We start from the raw sequence: 16,744 nt of genomic DNA, 5'->3' as shown, positions 1-16,744 counted from the left end.
CCTTAGATGATTAATCTCAAGTAAATGGGGGTAATTACCAGCATAATTCGCATGGAGAAAGAGAAAGGAGGAAACGGCTCTCACTACTGCAACTTTTGCCTGCAAATAGCTGTTTTCTAATGCAGTTAATCATAACGCAGTAACATTACAGGATGACGTCAGTAAAGATGCAGAAAAATGTCCACAGTGGCAACATTTATAAACAGCAACTTTTCCATATAACATTTGATTTAATAGTCTGCATGTGTGGTGATTTTAAAAGAGGAAGATCATACAGGAAAAAACGAATTACACAGCCAATTAAAACAATACCGCTGCCATTTCAATTTCCCTGTGATGTGTCGGCTAAGTAAGCTGTCAGTCAGAGCGCATTAGGATCTGATAGAGAAAAGGCATATTAACTGTTCAGTAACAAAGCAGGGGGAGTGGTAGAGGGTGTGGGGGTGGGGGGGACTTGCTAATAAACCCCGAAGAGATTGGAAAGCCTAATCAATACTCAGGCACATAAAACTGATCTCCTATTCCTTCACCTTGAACTCTGAACTGTGGTGGAACTATCAAGATGCTGGTGTTAACCCATTACTGGCTACAACAGGCAGGTGTGAATTAGTAGCAGGGTCGTGACTTTTGTATTTTTATTAGAAATAAAAGTGTGCTCACCTGGGGTTCCAGCAATCTCCACACTTAATGTCCGTTCAATGGTTTTGTTCTCAAACGGTGATCCCTTGTGGTCACTGGAAGACAAAAAAAAGTACAAAATTTCACTCCCCAGGTGAAGTTGAGATTTTTTTTTAAAAGCTTCTGTGATCTAAGAAATGGAAATGAGTCACAAAAATGCCTCAACTTGGATTCTAGTCTATATAGTTTTCTCTGGATTTGTCTTTTTCTATAGTTTGATGCTCACTTTTTTTTTTTTTTTGCCTAGAATAATGTGGAAAAACTTCTCACACTTACTTTGGAGACTCTGGGGTCAAAGGAAGTGGCAAGGTGGTTGGTTTGGCTGCAGAACACAAAGGAGCATGGGTAATTATTGATCTAGGTATAACACTCATGGCAGAAGAGAACAAGTCCACATTCTGCAACAATTAATCTCAAATTGGCTCAACAAATGCAATTATTACTACAAAAACACCCATCCCTTGTTAGAAAAGCTTACTATGGACACTATTGTACAAAGCATATCTTTTTTAGATTGACCCCATTTTAACAATTTACTCTCTTAGGATAGACTGTTCACTCTGTGAGGCAGGATGGAGTGATGGTGTTTCACAGGTGTATAGACACAGACAGACCGCGCTCAAGACAACAAACAGATCGAAATGGAATAAAAACATACAGAGACGATGCCACAACCAAGACACATGACAGTGGGTGAGCCCCTCCCTAGACAATAAAGTCATAATCGCATGCACCAACAGCAGAGGAGGGGGAAAAAAAGAAGGAAGAAAGGAGAGTCAAGGAAGCTTGTGCAGTTGCCCGAGGCTCTGGCCGACTTGTGCTCCAGCTAGAAGAACGTGGCTTTAGTAGCACGACGCTAGAGAGCAGCACCCGGGCTCTGAGTCTAAATGTACAGATTCAGCACACTCAGCTCAATCAGCCAAAGATGGGTCAAGGGTCGATTTTGTGAATACAAGGTGTACTGTAGCAAGACAAGGCTCGTCCCTTTTCCCACCCCCTCCTTATTATTTAAAAAAAAAAAAAAAAAAAAAAAAAAATCACTCTCTTTTAAATTTTAAAAGAATGCCTCTGGGACTAGCAAAAAGCATTGGCGAGCAGGCTGTTTGCTGTCATTGTTTATGCCCTCAGAATGATTGTTAGATTCAAATTAGAATAGGGGTTAGTTGTGAAATCAAACTGGGAAGTGGTTAGAGCAGGAGAGGGAGAAAAGAGAGCAGAGATAAGGCCAGTGGGGGGGATGCAGTCATGATTACCTAACAACAGGAGGCCCTGGTCATCGGGGTGCTCGCTGAGTGCCTGCCTGTGTGGGTGCCCTTGCCCTTGTATGATGCAGGGAGGGGTGGGCTCTGCATTGCTAGTATCTGGGATGAGTGGGCTTGGAGGGCCCTGTGAGAGCACCGCTGCGGGGCTGCCCATGACACGGTCGTCATCATCGTCAACAACACCATCATCATCATCATCATCATCATCATCATCATGGTCAACATCCTCCCCATAGCCCCCCTGGCTTGGCCACCCCAGCTCTAGTCCAAAGCCCATGTCTAGCTCTGAGTCCAGCTGGCTAACCCAGCTCTCTAGGTCTAAGGTGAGAGGTGACAACAGGGGCTCTGAGTCAGGCTCTTCAGCCGGACTTACTCCCTGGTTTGTGTGATCAGTGGTCTCTCTGAGCTCCTCCTTTTTCACCTCAGAAACAGTCTGGGCTGGGCTCTCAGGCCTCTTACCTGAGAATCTGCTCTTAGTACTACGTGAAGGGGTAATCTTAGATGGGAGCATCTGGGCCCGATATTGAGCGGGCCTCTGTTTGGAGGTGAGCAGCTGGCTAAGTAAAGGATGCCCCGGCTTCTCATCTCTTTTCTTTATAGTCACTGTGATGTGCCTATGCGGTGCATGGCTGGCACCGCTACTGTTACTACGGCCTTGCCTGCCAAAGCCCTCACTAGCCTGAGTGGCGCCCGCAGCCTCTCGGCAATGCTCACAGCTGTGACTCACCTCTCGGGGAGGGAGGGAATAAGAATGCATATACCTAATAAACCTAGCGGCGGCCAGGCGGCCCACATCGCCTGGCGGCCTTCCTTCTTCACTGGGCGGCCCATGCTCCAGTTTGGGGTGGGCATGGCCGCAGGTGGAGGTTCTGTGGCCAACAGGGATAGAAGCACCCTCCGACTCCTCAACCCCGTCATCGTGAGTGCAACGCTGCCACTTCCCAGCCCCAACACCAGCCATACTACACTCGCCTGCAGCCCGGCTCTCACCTCGCTGGTGATGCTGCTGCGGCGGCTGCTGCTGCTGTTGTTGTTGTTGTTGTTGAGATGGCACAGCTGACTTCTTCTTGGAGGTGGTTGAGGAAGAGGAAGAGGAGGTGGAGGAGAGGGAGGAGAACGAGGAGGTGGATGAAGAGGATGGTGAAGAGGAGGAGGAGGAGGCGCCGAGACCGAGGCCACTCTTGTCCCTGCTACTGGCACCCCCCCAGGCGCTCTTGGCTTCACTGGCTTTGGTGTGGAGCAGGATGTCATCGGTGGCTGTTAGGTATTTCAGCAGCTCAGTGCAAGGCCGCCTCACCGGGCGGTTCTGTTGGCTGGAGCCCCCTCTTGCTTTGCCATTCCAGGGGCTCTCCGTCTGTGCAAAACAATAAGACAGAGACAGAATCACTTAGTTTACTTGAATAAAAAGTTTTGCTCTCTGTTGTTAGTACAGTGCAGCTGGTCCAATTGAGAAAATGTTAAGTACTCTATTTGGCACAAAAATAAAAGTCGAAAGAGATGGAGCCAGAGAGAGGTTAAAAGAATGACTCAAACAGCCTGAGCACAGTAGTTGCCCAACTGTCTGGGAAGCGATGGTGGGAGTGCCGTCCGCCCATCATCTTAATTGCGTGGCCCCCCGAGCGCCACCGTGCCACTCTGTACGCGCACCATGTCCTCCGGGAGTCCTCATTCGCTCTGCTCCAGAAATGGATGACTCAAAGGCACAGTATGAAAATAGACTCTGTGAAGAAGGTTGATGCACCGCATGTGCAAACATAGTACGCAAAGCACACACAAATCTGTCTGTGTTGTGTTTACCTCACATTAGATCAGATACAGATGCTTTTTACATTTAAGCACAAGGTCGGGTATAACAAATATACTGCAGTGCTGACACTGAACATATAGTATTCTGACATAAAATGCAAACAGATATCAGGTATTTTATTATTCACATTCACAAAGCTATGATACTTACATGGACTGAAATTAAATCCTAATCAACCCAACCCCTATAGAAAAAAAAACTCTTCTCAGAGCCATCTAATGAGAACATCAAGTCTGATATTTTGATGTTGTCGTCTCAAGGCATCAATCTCGCCGCAAGAGTGTCTGTCGCTCTTTTTTCTTTCTTTTTTTTTTTTTTTATTCAACAGGCACCATACCAAGGCGGATAAGTGGTGGAGCTAATGAGACAACGGTGCCGATGCCTCGCCTGGAAAGCCCAACAGCAATCAGCCTGTTTTCATTACGAGATGGCCCCCTGGGATAGTAGACTGCTAGAGCAGTAGTCTAACATCTTCTAAAGGCGGCCACCAAAACAAGAAAAATGTGAGGAGGGAGGGAGGGAGAGCGAGAAGCAAGACAGAGCAAGAACAGAGTGAGGGAGATAAACAAACACTAACAAAAAAAAATGTGTATGCAGGAGTGAAATAAGCAGCAAGGCAGTGCATGCATTTGTGTGTGTGTGTGTGTGTGTGTGTGTGTGTGTGTGTGTGTGTGTGTGTGGGTGTGTGTGTGTGTGTGTGTGTGTGTGTGTCCCTACCTTGACGACGGCAGGTGGTGGTCTGATCCGGTGGTTGCTGCTGGCTGCATGGTTCTGTGCCTTGCCACCTGTGTATTGATTATAGCTGAGCTGGGAGTTTGCAGGTGCCAGAAGGAGCTTCTTCAGCTGCGAATGGACCCAAACAGGACCAGATAGGTAGGAGGAGGAAGGAAAACGAGCAGAATGTGTTTTATAGATGTACAATCAGAAGACACTGCAGTTAAAAAACAGAAAATCACTGACATATTTAGGAGATTTTTTAAGCAGCTCATAGCATGTGACTTGGCAGGTATTTTTTTCTACCTTTGCAGGTGTTTTTGTGTACACACAACCTGGCTTCTTGAATGTGATTGAATAAACACACTCAGGCCTTTGGCTAAAGGTCATTTGGAAGAAACCGGCATGGAATAAAATGGACTATAACGTAGCATAACATAACATTTTAGGTCAAAGCCTTTAAGCGAGAAAAATACCCAGATGGTATGGTCGTGTGTAAAAATAACAGCATGAAGGTAAGCTAACTTCTCATTGGGAGGTTTCTTTCGCCAAAAAAGAAAAAAAAAAAGATGACTGGGGCACTGGGGGGATTAGTTGAGACCCACTGAGAGGAGACGAGGTGAGATGGATTTCTGTTTTCCCTTACTTTCATTATGTGCCGGCTTGATTTCAGGGTCTGTGGCAGTGTGTCAACCAGCGTTTGGGCCCACCACAGTGTTCATATCATTGAACTGGCACCACAATAGCTCTGTTATGTAATTAGCACAAAGCAGCAAAACACACTGATCCATTCCATTTACTTCCCTCCTCCCTGCATCTCTATCTTGGTGACTTGGGAACACAGAAAAGACAGATGACTTGTTGAAAAGTCTTATATGGCATGGACTGGCAAAAAAAAGTCAAGGCTGGAGGTCATGTTTGGTTAATAATATATATCTTGGCCCTACTGGTGGTGTTGGTGTGAGAACCACGAGAAGAAAGAGCTGTTGATCTTACCAAGGAAGGTTCCTCCGGCTCTGGGGTTCGTGGAGAGCCGTCAGGAGAGGAGGGACAGCTCTGGTCACTGGCATTGGTCACGTCCCCATCTGCCAGGGCCTCAAACGAAGGCAATCCGTCCTCATCCACTGGGATGCTGTCCAGGGTCTCTGTAAGCACTGCCAGCAAGTTGGCCTCATTTTCTTCATCTATCTTCTTAGGAGGGGGAAAAAGGGGGGTGGAAGACAGAGACAAAAAATAGAGAGACAAGAAAAATAGGACATTTTAGTCAGAAGAAGTTGCATCTCTTTTTTTTTTACTTTCAGGGAAGTAAAGGTGGTGGGTGGCTGCATGCAGGCTTTCATAGTTAATATAGTGGGAATATTTTTTTCACTTTTTTGCAGCAGCAGAGCTCACTCTATTCTGGCAGCCTTTTAAAAAACTAAATTCTCCTCATGTGCATGTGAGTCAAGCCTGTCACTCATATTTTAAGCACGCAGCTTACTGGACCAAAATAATATCTCCCCCAAGAAACCCATTACCAGCACTGACAAGTAGCAAGTATCTAGGGAAGATGGGAAATGGGTTGGGGAGGGTACGGAGGGGTTTGTAGGGGGGAAACAATAGGCAGAAGTTGACTCTCCTGTCTCCTCACCCACAGAATTGAGACACGATTGGATTGCTGACAAGATGTTTGCAAACAATCCTCAGATAAGGAGCATTACAAGCCACTAATGCTAAATAAACGCAATGTATTTAAAATGTTGGCATGACAGCTGATGTTTGCAACGGGGCGGGAAGTTACCATCAACATTTCATGACAAATAAAGCTTGTTCTTGCCACTCAGCTCCTCTTTGATGTACCAAAGGAGTTGTGTGCTTGCTGCAGCTGGCTGTTTAATGGTGGAAATTATAACTGTGTGCGAGAAATAAAGAGATGAATATATGGAGAGGGATGGAGAAAGAGAGAGAGAGAGAGAGAAGTGAGCTGCCAGCTATCAATATGGGAGGTTTACTGGAGGTAGTAACATGTATGCAGGAAGAAAAAAGAAGTGTATATAGACAGATATTGAAAGCCAGAGGATGTAACTCATGCATGGCTCTGCCTTTTTGCACTGACATATGACAACGGGTACTGCAAGCCCAGGGGACTTTAAGACAGCGGAAAGATAAACAGTATCATCACCCTGGGACGTTCTGTGGCCGGCCCAACAAGAACAAATCCCTTTATGCACACGGCAGGATTATCATCGCTCAGTGACGGCGTGTGGCCATCATTACGCCGGGGGGGCCAGCAACCTCTCAGATGCCAGCGCTGTACCTCAGAGGAGTCAGAAATCCCACATGCAGCCCCTCTTGTTTCTCTCTACCCCACTGATTTTACACAATTACACACCCACCATGGACAGCGAAGCTTTGGATTCACCAACCAGACGGCGGCAATTTTAATGCATTCCCCCCTTCCAATTTTCATTTAGAGATGACACAGATATCTTGGACGTTCAGTTAGCTGGCTAACAGTGAGGAAAACGTTAATCTGATGCTCATTGAGTAGATTTTCTCCTAACAACATGAACACTCAGTCATTATTAAAAAATGATAAAGGGGACATATTTCACAGAGATAACACTACGTAGACTGGGGCCATGCCGAACTGCCAGACAAATGCCTTGCAGGAAATTGCTCTGTATGAGGTAGCATGCTGTTTAATTACTTGCAAGGAGCTTCAAAATCCACTGTGCTGGAACCCTGTGCTATTGAAACGCTCACCATTTTCCAGCATCCCCAAGTTATTACCTGAGCACTAAGCGGGTGGGTATTAACTGAAGCTGCAGCCATGGCTTAGCCCAAACATACATCCTGCATGTGAAATTGAAATTTAGGATCATTTTAGATCATCACAAATGAGTCATTAATGAACCAGCCACCTGTTTAGGTCCATACTCATCAACAATCCAATCAGTGCTGCATTTAGGTGAGGCGTTATTCACCTCTCTCCTCCTCTATAAGCCTCTAAATCTATACTCTTAAAAATGTGTGTCTATGCCACCGAGTGACGCTGGTTACATTAAAAGTTGAGAGAGCTGTGCAAGCTTCGTTATGTCATGCTGTGGAAAAGGATTGGGGAATTTCTGAGGCTGCAGCAGGCTCAAATGTAGTGATTTCAATCCTGTTTCAAAAACCTCCACCAATTGGCAAGCTCCCACAGGCACACTGTATCCCCAAAGATAACCCAGAAGGGACTCTCATACTCTGAAAGAGACACTTGTAAAACCCTGAGTCGATCATGCAGCACCCGCTGCTGTGGCTGTAGTGGAGGCACTCGTAGGCCAAGTGGGGATTTGAGAAACGGTGGTAAAGAGCAAACCTCAGTGATTGTTTCTGCCCTGGAGAGAGAATGATCTAACACCCCCGTCCAGGAGGGCAAGGTTCTCCATGCCAGCTTTAGGGCCCCACCTTCCAGAGTTTCTGCACCAAAGTCAATCCAGTACCAATAACTCACTTGCTTCTTGGATATTTATAAACAAAACCTCTATGTGGGTGGACTTGAAGAGCTATGACACCCAAAGGGGATGCCACCCGGATAACCTGGCAAACTGCTGACGGCCATGTCCACTTATATTGATTACCACAGCAGCTGCTGAGAGGAAAAGAGGACAGGAAGAACAAAGAGAGAGGAGAAAAATTGTCTCGGCGGGAGCACTTTCTCGCCCATCCCGCTTAATGGACCTCACCGAATTAAAGAGATCTTAACAATCCTGGGCTAATTGTGGGATCACAATATATTAACCCTGCTCCAATTCTAAAGGGTGCCATTTTGCGGCAGTTTTATTCCAAATGCTTCAATTAGCCATAAAACATGCTGGCAAGTGCTGGCAGAGCTTCTCTCCCCTCCTCCTTCACCCCAGCTTCCCCACATCGGAGAAAAGAAAGCCAACTCCAGTTGTTCATTATTAGGTGAGGCCCTTTTGTTATCAGGCAGGCTGTCTTTGAGATTGTCCTTGCCTTTAACTCTTTTATTGAGTTCTACAACACAGCATTGTGTTCCAGGAGATACTATTCACACGGCTGATAACGGAAGGTGAAGGTGCTGTTTTAAACAAACACTCACTTCTGAACACCAGGGCAAATAGCCAAATTAAATCTGCTAATTGCTTCTTGAGGATTCCAGGCTCCTGAGCAAATTTGCCAGAGATCAAATTTTAACGAGCTTTTTTCAGGGCAATGCATCATTTACATGTTAAAAGGAACCAAATGTGTTTTGAAAGTGCCAGAATGTACCTGATCGCTGAGTAACTCCATAACAAAATTTCAACCAAATAAACAACCCCACTGTTATCTTTGGCTGAGAAGCACAACATGTGACAGACGCTCTGGATGTGGGAAGATAAAACATCTTCCATTAAATGGGTCATCTAGTATTTAAAATACTGTTCATTCACACTGTCTTTTAAAAAATTTTTTGCTCATTCTTTCTGCAAATAAATGAATAGAAACCAGTTAGTGCAAGCAGAAAACACTGTTAATAAATTGGCCCTAAATTTGTGTGGAGGGGTTAAGTCTGTGCATTGACAATTTAATTGCTTTGCTTCATCTCAATCTTTATTTCTCCCCCTTCCCTCTCTGCTCTCTGCTCTGTCAGATTTCTAAAGCCTTCCCTCGGATGAGGTTAAGGGACCAGCCAGACCTTCTAATCATGGCACAATCAGAAATTGTGGGGGGTATATGTGTGTGTGTGAAGCAAGTGGGGAGATGGCATCAAGTCATCACATCTCGACTCTGCCGAGAAAAGCAGCCTTGGATTTGATAAACAAATAATGTCATTCTGTGTTATTACCCCCGGCCCCTAGATTTCAGAGGAAATAAATCAAAGTCAGCCTTGCCGTTAAGGCGTTAGTCAGGCCTGACACGTCGGCCGGTCACACAGGCACAACATATGGCAGCGAGGAAGGAGGGAGGTAAGAGAGGAATGGAGGTTGAGGTACGGCGCGATGCACGGCGGAGAGACAAATCATGGCAGCCGCCAGAGACGTCTGGTCATTTAGCATGAGCTTACTGAGATGGAGAGAGGGTGATTATGGCCTATACGGGGCGATGAAACCATACATAACACTGTTAAGTTCCTCTGTGTGTCTGTGTCTGTGAGGCAGCCGTGCCACAGCCTGATGGTGTTCCAAATCATAAAACTAAATGTGAAACCTCCATTGTGGTCAGGGCTGTGAATGGCTCGCAACATGTAGCAGTAAACTGAAGGCTCTTGTCATTTTCCATGTGACTACAGAGTCAATAGAGCATCTCGTTATTCTGAAACAATTTCCCAAGCAAATGATCCTGTGGACTACATATCGTGCATGTTCTGGACACAGAAATCACAGTCCTGGTGGCCATTAGTGTATATCCTCGATGTGCAGACTCTCTGTCTCACTATCTTCTGCTTTATAATGATGATTTGAACTGCAAGTTGCTAAATCTTTCATTCTGCAGCTGATTTTAGTTTTTGTCATCCGTCTTATCCACTATGAAACAACTGTTCTGGATAATCACTTCATCAGGCACAAATTCGCTGCTTTGTATCTCCATTTAAACAAAAAATATCAGCTCCCTGAATGAAGAAGAAGTTCACTGTTTAGATGCCAGATGCCTGTTTCAGTTTCGAAGCCTGTGCGAGTTATAAATCAGTGAGGAAACGGTTGGGCCCCGTCAATGAGGCCCAGGATGTGTGTGTGTGTGCAGAGATGATGCATCTCCTGGGAACCATTTGAGACTGTTACAGCACTATCAGATGAGTTGATGGGGGAAAGAGAGAGGAAAAGAGAAAGTGAAAAGAGGAGATATCTGTGTGTGTGAGAGAGAGTAAGCCAAAGAGAACTGTTGTTACACTTCCTGACACAGGCCAGATCCGATTGAGACGCCTACCCAAGGGATGTTAGCAGTGCTGTTCTTTCTAGTTCCAGTAGAGAGAAAAAATATCCTTTGGCTGGTAACCCTGCTGCTAAAACTTAACCACCTGAACTCTGTCTGCTGAGATCAGCTGCTTTTAAACCCTTTCCGGGGAACTTCTGGTCAGAAATCATGTAAAAGCCCACAAAACCTGAAAAGATTTGCAGCCCTGCCTCTGTCTACAAAAACAATCTGCTAACTTCCATTCCAACATGAATGTCTTCACATCAACCCGCACACATTCTCACACAGCTATCCAAATAACTGCTAGGATCACAGGAGGTTTCGGTGCGTCCTGGTGGAACCTTCCCATCTACAGTCTTGCCCCAAGCTGCTGTTGTTTTCCTCCTCCAGCCGTCCAACAGATGGTCCAAGCAACCGTTTGCTAACACCACCAAATCACACACCATCATAATGATTGGACACTCTCTCTTTTGTTTTGGCAGCTACTTCCCAATCGGCTTGGCACGAGGCAGCACTGATTGCTGTGATTGCTCTGACTGTGCCTTGCTCCGACGGTCACAGCAGGAGGGGGAGAAAAACAGAGATTTGGAGCCTCGAATAAGGAATATTCAGCTAGATGCAGAGATGGGATGAGGGATGGTGCTTCCCTCTGCTTTTTTCTCCTAATGGCATGCAAATAGCTATTTGCTTAAGTCGGCAGCTCAGAATGTGCACTACTAAGCAAGGGGCCTTTGAACCTACTGTTACACTGCTGATAATGTGCTGGAGGAACACAGGGAGGGAGACAGACTGAGTGCAGAGAGGGACAGAAAAAAAGGAGCACAGACTGTTTCCACTGTCCGTCTTGCTGCCACATTTCCTGGCTGGAATGTAAGTCTGTCACCAGCAGTCAAGTGCAGCTATCCATAAAACAATTACATACACAGAGAAGGCTGGTCACTTTGGTTTTGACATTTACATAGATTTGCGAGGAGTGCAAAATGGACCACAATTTCTTGTTTTTCGCACAGAGGACTCAATGTTATTATCCTCTGCTGACACCACCTTTACACACAACAACACACACACACGTACATCTGCACAATGCAGCTCCTGACCTTTCAGGCCCTGCCAAGCCCATCGAGGGTTTGTGGCGTTTCATTTGTCATAGTAATGTCTTCCTCGGAACGATGCCAACGCAAGGAGAGCCAGGATACAGTGGACAAGATATAGTGGTCTACAGTGTTTCAATCAATAGACACCTAGAGGTGTGTTTTTGTATCACTGTCCTATAGAAAATCCTCCTGTGCACGTGTTTGTACATATGACAGGGGAGCCAATATCACAAATTTATGGTAATTGAAATGGCAGAATCTTTTGGGGGAAATGCAGTCAATTTAATTCTGCAGCAAAAAAGGTCACCCTATTCAATTTGCACTCAATGCCATATGTGGTGCGACAGGGAAACACCTGAAAGGGAACGATCTTATCGAGGCCTCACAGGCGTCACCACTTACCCCGTTGCATAAAAGCTATTTGCTGATTACTAAATAAACGCATTATCTTTTACCTTGATTTCTGCGTGCGCGAGTGTGTCGCTTCTGGATCCAGGTAGGACTCCGCCACTGCAGTGTGTACGCCTCTTATCCGTGTCGTGACTTTGTGAGAATGTTATCTGAGCTTTTTTTTCTGTCTCTCTCTCTCTCTCTCTCTCGCACACTTTCAAGTGCAATATGTGTATGGGCTGCACGTGTGGTAGCAGTGGTCGAACACGGAGGACTTCGCAAGCCTTTACATGTTGTTAGTGGTAACGATGCAGGAATCCACCTATCTTTACAAGTAAAGAAATGAAAAACACATCAAAGGAATTGTGCACATAAGTCGATACAATCCCAACTCGTCGACACGAGGCAGGGATACTATGAGAAAGGATGGGGGAGGGGGGCATGAAAGCTCTCAGGAGTCCTTCTTTATAACAGCAACATTGAATGTTGAGCTGAATTTCATCTAAATCTAGGATCTATTCTCTGTGGAATACTGATGATGTTGCCTTTAGTATGGACAGGCTTGTGTTTGACAGCTTACATTTCGTTGAGCGTACCCACCACACCTGCACACACCAGCAGACTGTGCAATGTCTGCCAAATGCAGAATGATCAATGGTCGTTGACCACTTGATGACAAGCGTCCGACACTCGAAATCTCTTCCCTCGCTGCCCATCAACTTATTATACAACAAAGCCTGCAGCAAAATGAACAGAGGGTTGGCCAGCCACAGTATAGAATGAAAATGGTCTTCTGGAAAGAGCTGATCAACAAGCAGAGTTGTTGACTTCCTGAGGTCAACAGCACTATCATGGCAGACACATGCAGCAGATTTATCCCTCTTCACAGATTCCCATATACATATTTTGTAATTCAGCTGCTAAAAACATGCCTGCCTTGGATGTGTATATGTACACCATAATTTTTGAAGAAGTGCTTGTATGAGTCGACATGGACTGCATTTAATAGTCTTTTTTCAGCCCCAATCTGTTTCCTGTGATACTGGCTTTCCCTTGAGGCTGACTTTTCTTCTAGTCTTATTCTGTACACAAAAAGTAGTATTTTCATACATGCAAGTTTTTGTTCTACAAAAAGCAATGTTTTCTATCTGCAGTGACAAAATGTATGTAAAAGCTTCTGCTTTCATTTTAGACTCAGGAGCTACTGATTGGGAGCAAGTGAGTCATCCAAGCATCAAGTCACTCATGCATCAGCAGAGCCTCAGAGAGCCTCTTGAACTATTTGAGGCCTGTGCAGACTTAAATGCTTCAGGGAGGGAATAAGCTGGAGCTATAAGCATGCAGTGCACATCATAAAGCTTAGTTAGAATGTGGGGGTTTCTTTCTGCATGGATGACAAAGCTCTAAAAAACTGAGCTTCAGCCCTGACCAGGTAAAACTGGTCCTTGAAAGGTACAGTACAAGATTGCAGTGAACGTGGGCAAAAGTAAATCATAAAGCACTAGAGAATTAAGCACAGGCTTACATTTACTCCAAGAGAGGGACAAAAAGTCCCATCTTTTTAAAATTAACACCCATCCGTGATGCGAGGTGTGGTGTCTGTATCAAGTTAGTCCTTAAAATCTTGCAGCATTTCTGCAGGAATTTGTTTTTAAATTAATTACTAAGAGACCTCATTTGTGCACTAAATTATTAATTATTGCTCAGAATCAACAAAGTTCTCTGGAAGCTGTGTAGCAAACTCACACAGACTGACAGAATATGGCAAACTACCAGGGCAGACGAAGGCCTGGCCAAAGCTGCTGCCACCGCTGGGTAAACTGGCATGGAGCACACACACACCTGGGATCGATTGGCCTTTGCTGGAGAGGGGAAGCAGCACATCGTCCAAGACTGACAGTGTTTCACCATGAATCATGGCACGCACTGACTGAAGGCTTCCCTCCATCCTGCCCCTCTCTCTGCCCAGGTGTGTTATTCGTAATGTTTTCTCACGCCTGGCTGTTGCTTTTCTTTTGTACACGTCTCCGTGTCGCTCTCTGATCAGTTCATTTCATCTCTGCGCTAACGCCACCCTGCAGTTTCTGCCTCCTTTCATTGCATTAAGAGGAGAGTATAAAAGCATTCTAGGAATCCTCGCTTTATACCTTCCCTCCCACTCCAAAGCGTACACTATTAAATAATACAAGGAAGGTTGGTCTTATCGCATGGCATCGCTGCAACATGTTGCTGTGTGTGAGAGTATGAGTCGGGGTGGGGGTGGAGGGGTAGGGGGTGGGATTATTGGCTTAGTGTTTTGGCCAGGTTAAAGTGAAACAGCCCTGAAAGGCTCTTAGTGGAGATTACCCCAGGTACTAAAAATAGTCATTTCCACCCGACACACACACACACACACACACACACACACACACACACACACACACACACACACACAGACAGCGATGAAAGTGTTGTGTCTAGCCAGAAAGAAAAAAAAAGACCACTATCTGATCTGTGTATGGGGTGTCTCAATTACACAAAGACACACATTTGCACGTACACACTGGCGGCTCCAGTGTGATGGGTATCCACTGGGGGCACACATGGGATCAGCTGGGGCAGGAACACCAAACCATGCCTCAATCAGCAGCAGTGGCCCACTGGGAGCAGGCGATGAGTGTGTGTGAGAGAGAGCTAAACCGGCAGCCAAGCAGCAGCCACCACCAGACCAAAAAGATGTTCCCTTGCTCTTTTTCCAAACATTCCCTGAGGGGACTTTTTTTTTTTTGGGCCATATCCACCCCTCTGCTGACTATCCTTTTATTTTTTTCTCCCCCTCCCTCTTCCTTCCAGCCTTTCTTTCCAGAAGCGACTGTTGGGGGCCAGAATATATTTGTTTAGCCACTGCTGCTCAGACTTCCCATCAGCCAGGAACAAATGCTTTGCCTTGGGAGTGAAAAAACAGAGAGGAAAGAAGGGAGAAGGAGGAAGGGAGCCCACAGTGTTGCGGGGCAGTGGGGTTGAGAGCTCTTGTTGTGGAGTGGATCTGACAGACGCTCCAAGATGACACAGGGCTTGGACAGCCCATGTCTGCATCTCTCTACTATACATCTGTGCCTATTTGTCTGCGCTCCTTCTCATTTGTGTATCTTGAAACGGCATAGCCGCGGGTCTGGAAGCGCGGTTTTGCCTTCAGCTCGACAGTGATGGAGGATTTCTTCTATCAGACAGTGCAAACAATGTATCAGCACAGTAAAACTGAAGGGAACTCAAGATAAGGGAAGTATGGTCTATTCTAATAAGACTCACTTGAGAAAATCATATTATACAGTGGAATATGATAATTCATACACCCTTTGCTGGAGCAGTGAACTGGTGCGGGTGGTGTACTCTCAAATGTCAGCATAAATTTGCAAAATAAACGCAACCGGCATTCAGCAGGGAGTAGGAACAGGGACAATAAGGGTCTCTGCTGTCTGTATGTGTGTGTGTTTTTGTGTGTGTGTGACCACGACAGTTCCTCTCAGAGGGTCCGTGACTTTGTGCTCGCTCCCGTTTCAGCTCGCAGCAGCCATATCGCCAACAAGTGTTTGAACTAATCTATGCTTAGACGTATTCGCAGCGAAGGCTTTGAGGGAAACGTTTCATCACAGCATGTTTTATCAAAGCCTGCTAAAGATGACCCAATCAATCTAATCTGCCTTTACTTAAGAATAAGCGCCTGAGCATCTGTCCAATAAGGCACAAACAAGCAAGACAAAGTGGCATAATGCTTTTTGAAGACTGATGCCATCGCAAACCGCATTCTGTTGAAGCGATAAAAGAGTTTTCATGAGTGCCATGCATGGGGGTGAATCTGAGTCCAAGTATATGCGCTCACGTGCACTCACTCACAGTATGTCCTATATCATATCTGAGTAATGCTTTAAGCCTTGGCATCTTATTTTACTACCTACTAAGCCCACAACCTTTTACTTCCAATCCATCGGCTTTGGCTCACGTTGGCACAAGTCCAAGCATCTCCTGGTCTATATGTTTATCTATTTCACTACCCATCTGTCTCCATGCCTCCGTCTGTCTGTCCGTCTTGTCATTTGCTGGCCTTTTCTGTCTCTGCACCCCCCTTTGCCTCGCTTTTCTCTATCTGCCCTTGTCCCCTTGTCCCACCTGTCCATCTGTCATCAGTGTATCTCACAACAGGACAGCTATGGCAGCAAAAACATGTCAAAAAGGAGAACCGACTGCCAATTTCCTTTCATAATGACCGACTCACAGGCTTCAACAGCTGTAAATGTCTTCATCTGCATACGTGTTGCATGACCAGGTCGCATCCCAGTGTGACCGCCGTCGGGACGTCCACATCGCAATCCGAAAAAAAACCAACAAGACGCATAACCAACAATGGTTGAAGCTTGACATGAAATCTAAGCGGAGACCCGCGGTTGAAAAGATATTGGGTCACACTTGTATGCTGTTATCTTTGGCAGTACATTGGGAACTTATTGGAGTGACTACCCCTTAACAACTGCAGCCCAAAATAGACCGTGGACTTTCACGGTCGGCCCGTTTTGAAGAGGTGTCAAACATGCTGTGCCCGGAGCGATAGCTGTTATGTGTGCGTGTGTGTGTGTTACAAGAGGGGGGGTGTGGTGTATCATTCTAGACATTTTGTGTCAGGGACAGTTGGGACAGTGGCAGGGAATGGAGCAAAAGGCCAGCCAATGGACAGCTTGTGATCCTAACACTGTATGCTGGTTACAGAACAGAACGCACATTTAGAAACAGAATGATAAACACTCATACACACACACTTAAACTGCTTACACAAGTTATAAACAGTTTCCATTGTCCACCAAATCATCAAATAACACGTTCTGCGTAGTGACGGCAATATTTCAACTGTACTGTATAAGTAAGTCAAATCTAGTTTACTCATTTGC

At 45.7% G+C, this 16,744-nt stretch overlaps 1 protein-coding gene across 9 annotated transcripts in view; it reads right to left on the bottom strand.

Annotated features, from left to right (window-relative positions):
• ppargc1a (peroxisome proliferator-activated receptor gamma, coactivator 1 alpha) overlaps positions 1 to 16,744 on the bottom strand; it is a 269,994-nt gene that overhangs the window by 14,131 nt on the left and 239,119 nt on the right. For 3 of the 9 annotated variants that reach the window (XM_035951672.2, XM_023277810.3, XM_023277813.3), the window contains exons 3-7: positions 5,458 to 5,652; positions 4,465 to 4,590; positions 1,932 to 3,294; positions 955 to 1,000; positions 661 to 734 (exon numbers count right to left, since the gene is read on the bottom strand). In XM_035951672.2, coding sequence (XP_035807565.2) covers positions 661 to 734; positions 955 to 1,000; positions 1,932 to 3,294; positions 4,465 to 4,590; positions 5,458 to 5,652 — 1,804 coding nt within the window. The remainder of the gene's footprint in view (positions 1 to 660; positions 735 to 954; positions 1,001 to 1,931; positions 3,295 to 4,464; positions 4,591 to 5,457; positions 5,653 to 16,744) is intronic. The other 6 variants (XM_035951675.2, XM_023277814.3, XM_035951673.2 and 3 more) reach the window with 4 other exon arrangements.

Source organism: Amphiprion ocellaris, chromosome 23 (genome assembly GCF_022539595.1).
Source record: "Amphiprion ocellaris isolate individual 3 ecotype Okinawa chromosome 23, ASM2253959v1, whole genome shotgun sequence".
NCBI lineage: Eukaryota > Metazoa > Chordata > Actinopteri > Pomacentridae > Amphiprion > Amphiprion ocellaris.
This window is presented reverse-complemented; position numbering and strand designations above follow the sequence as displayed.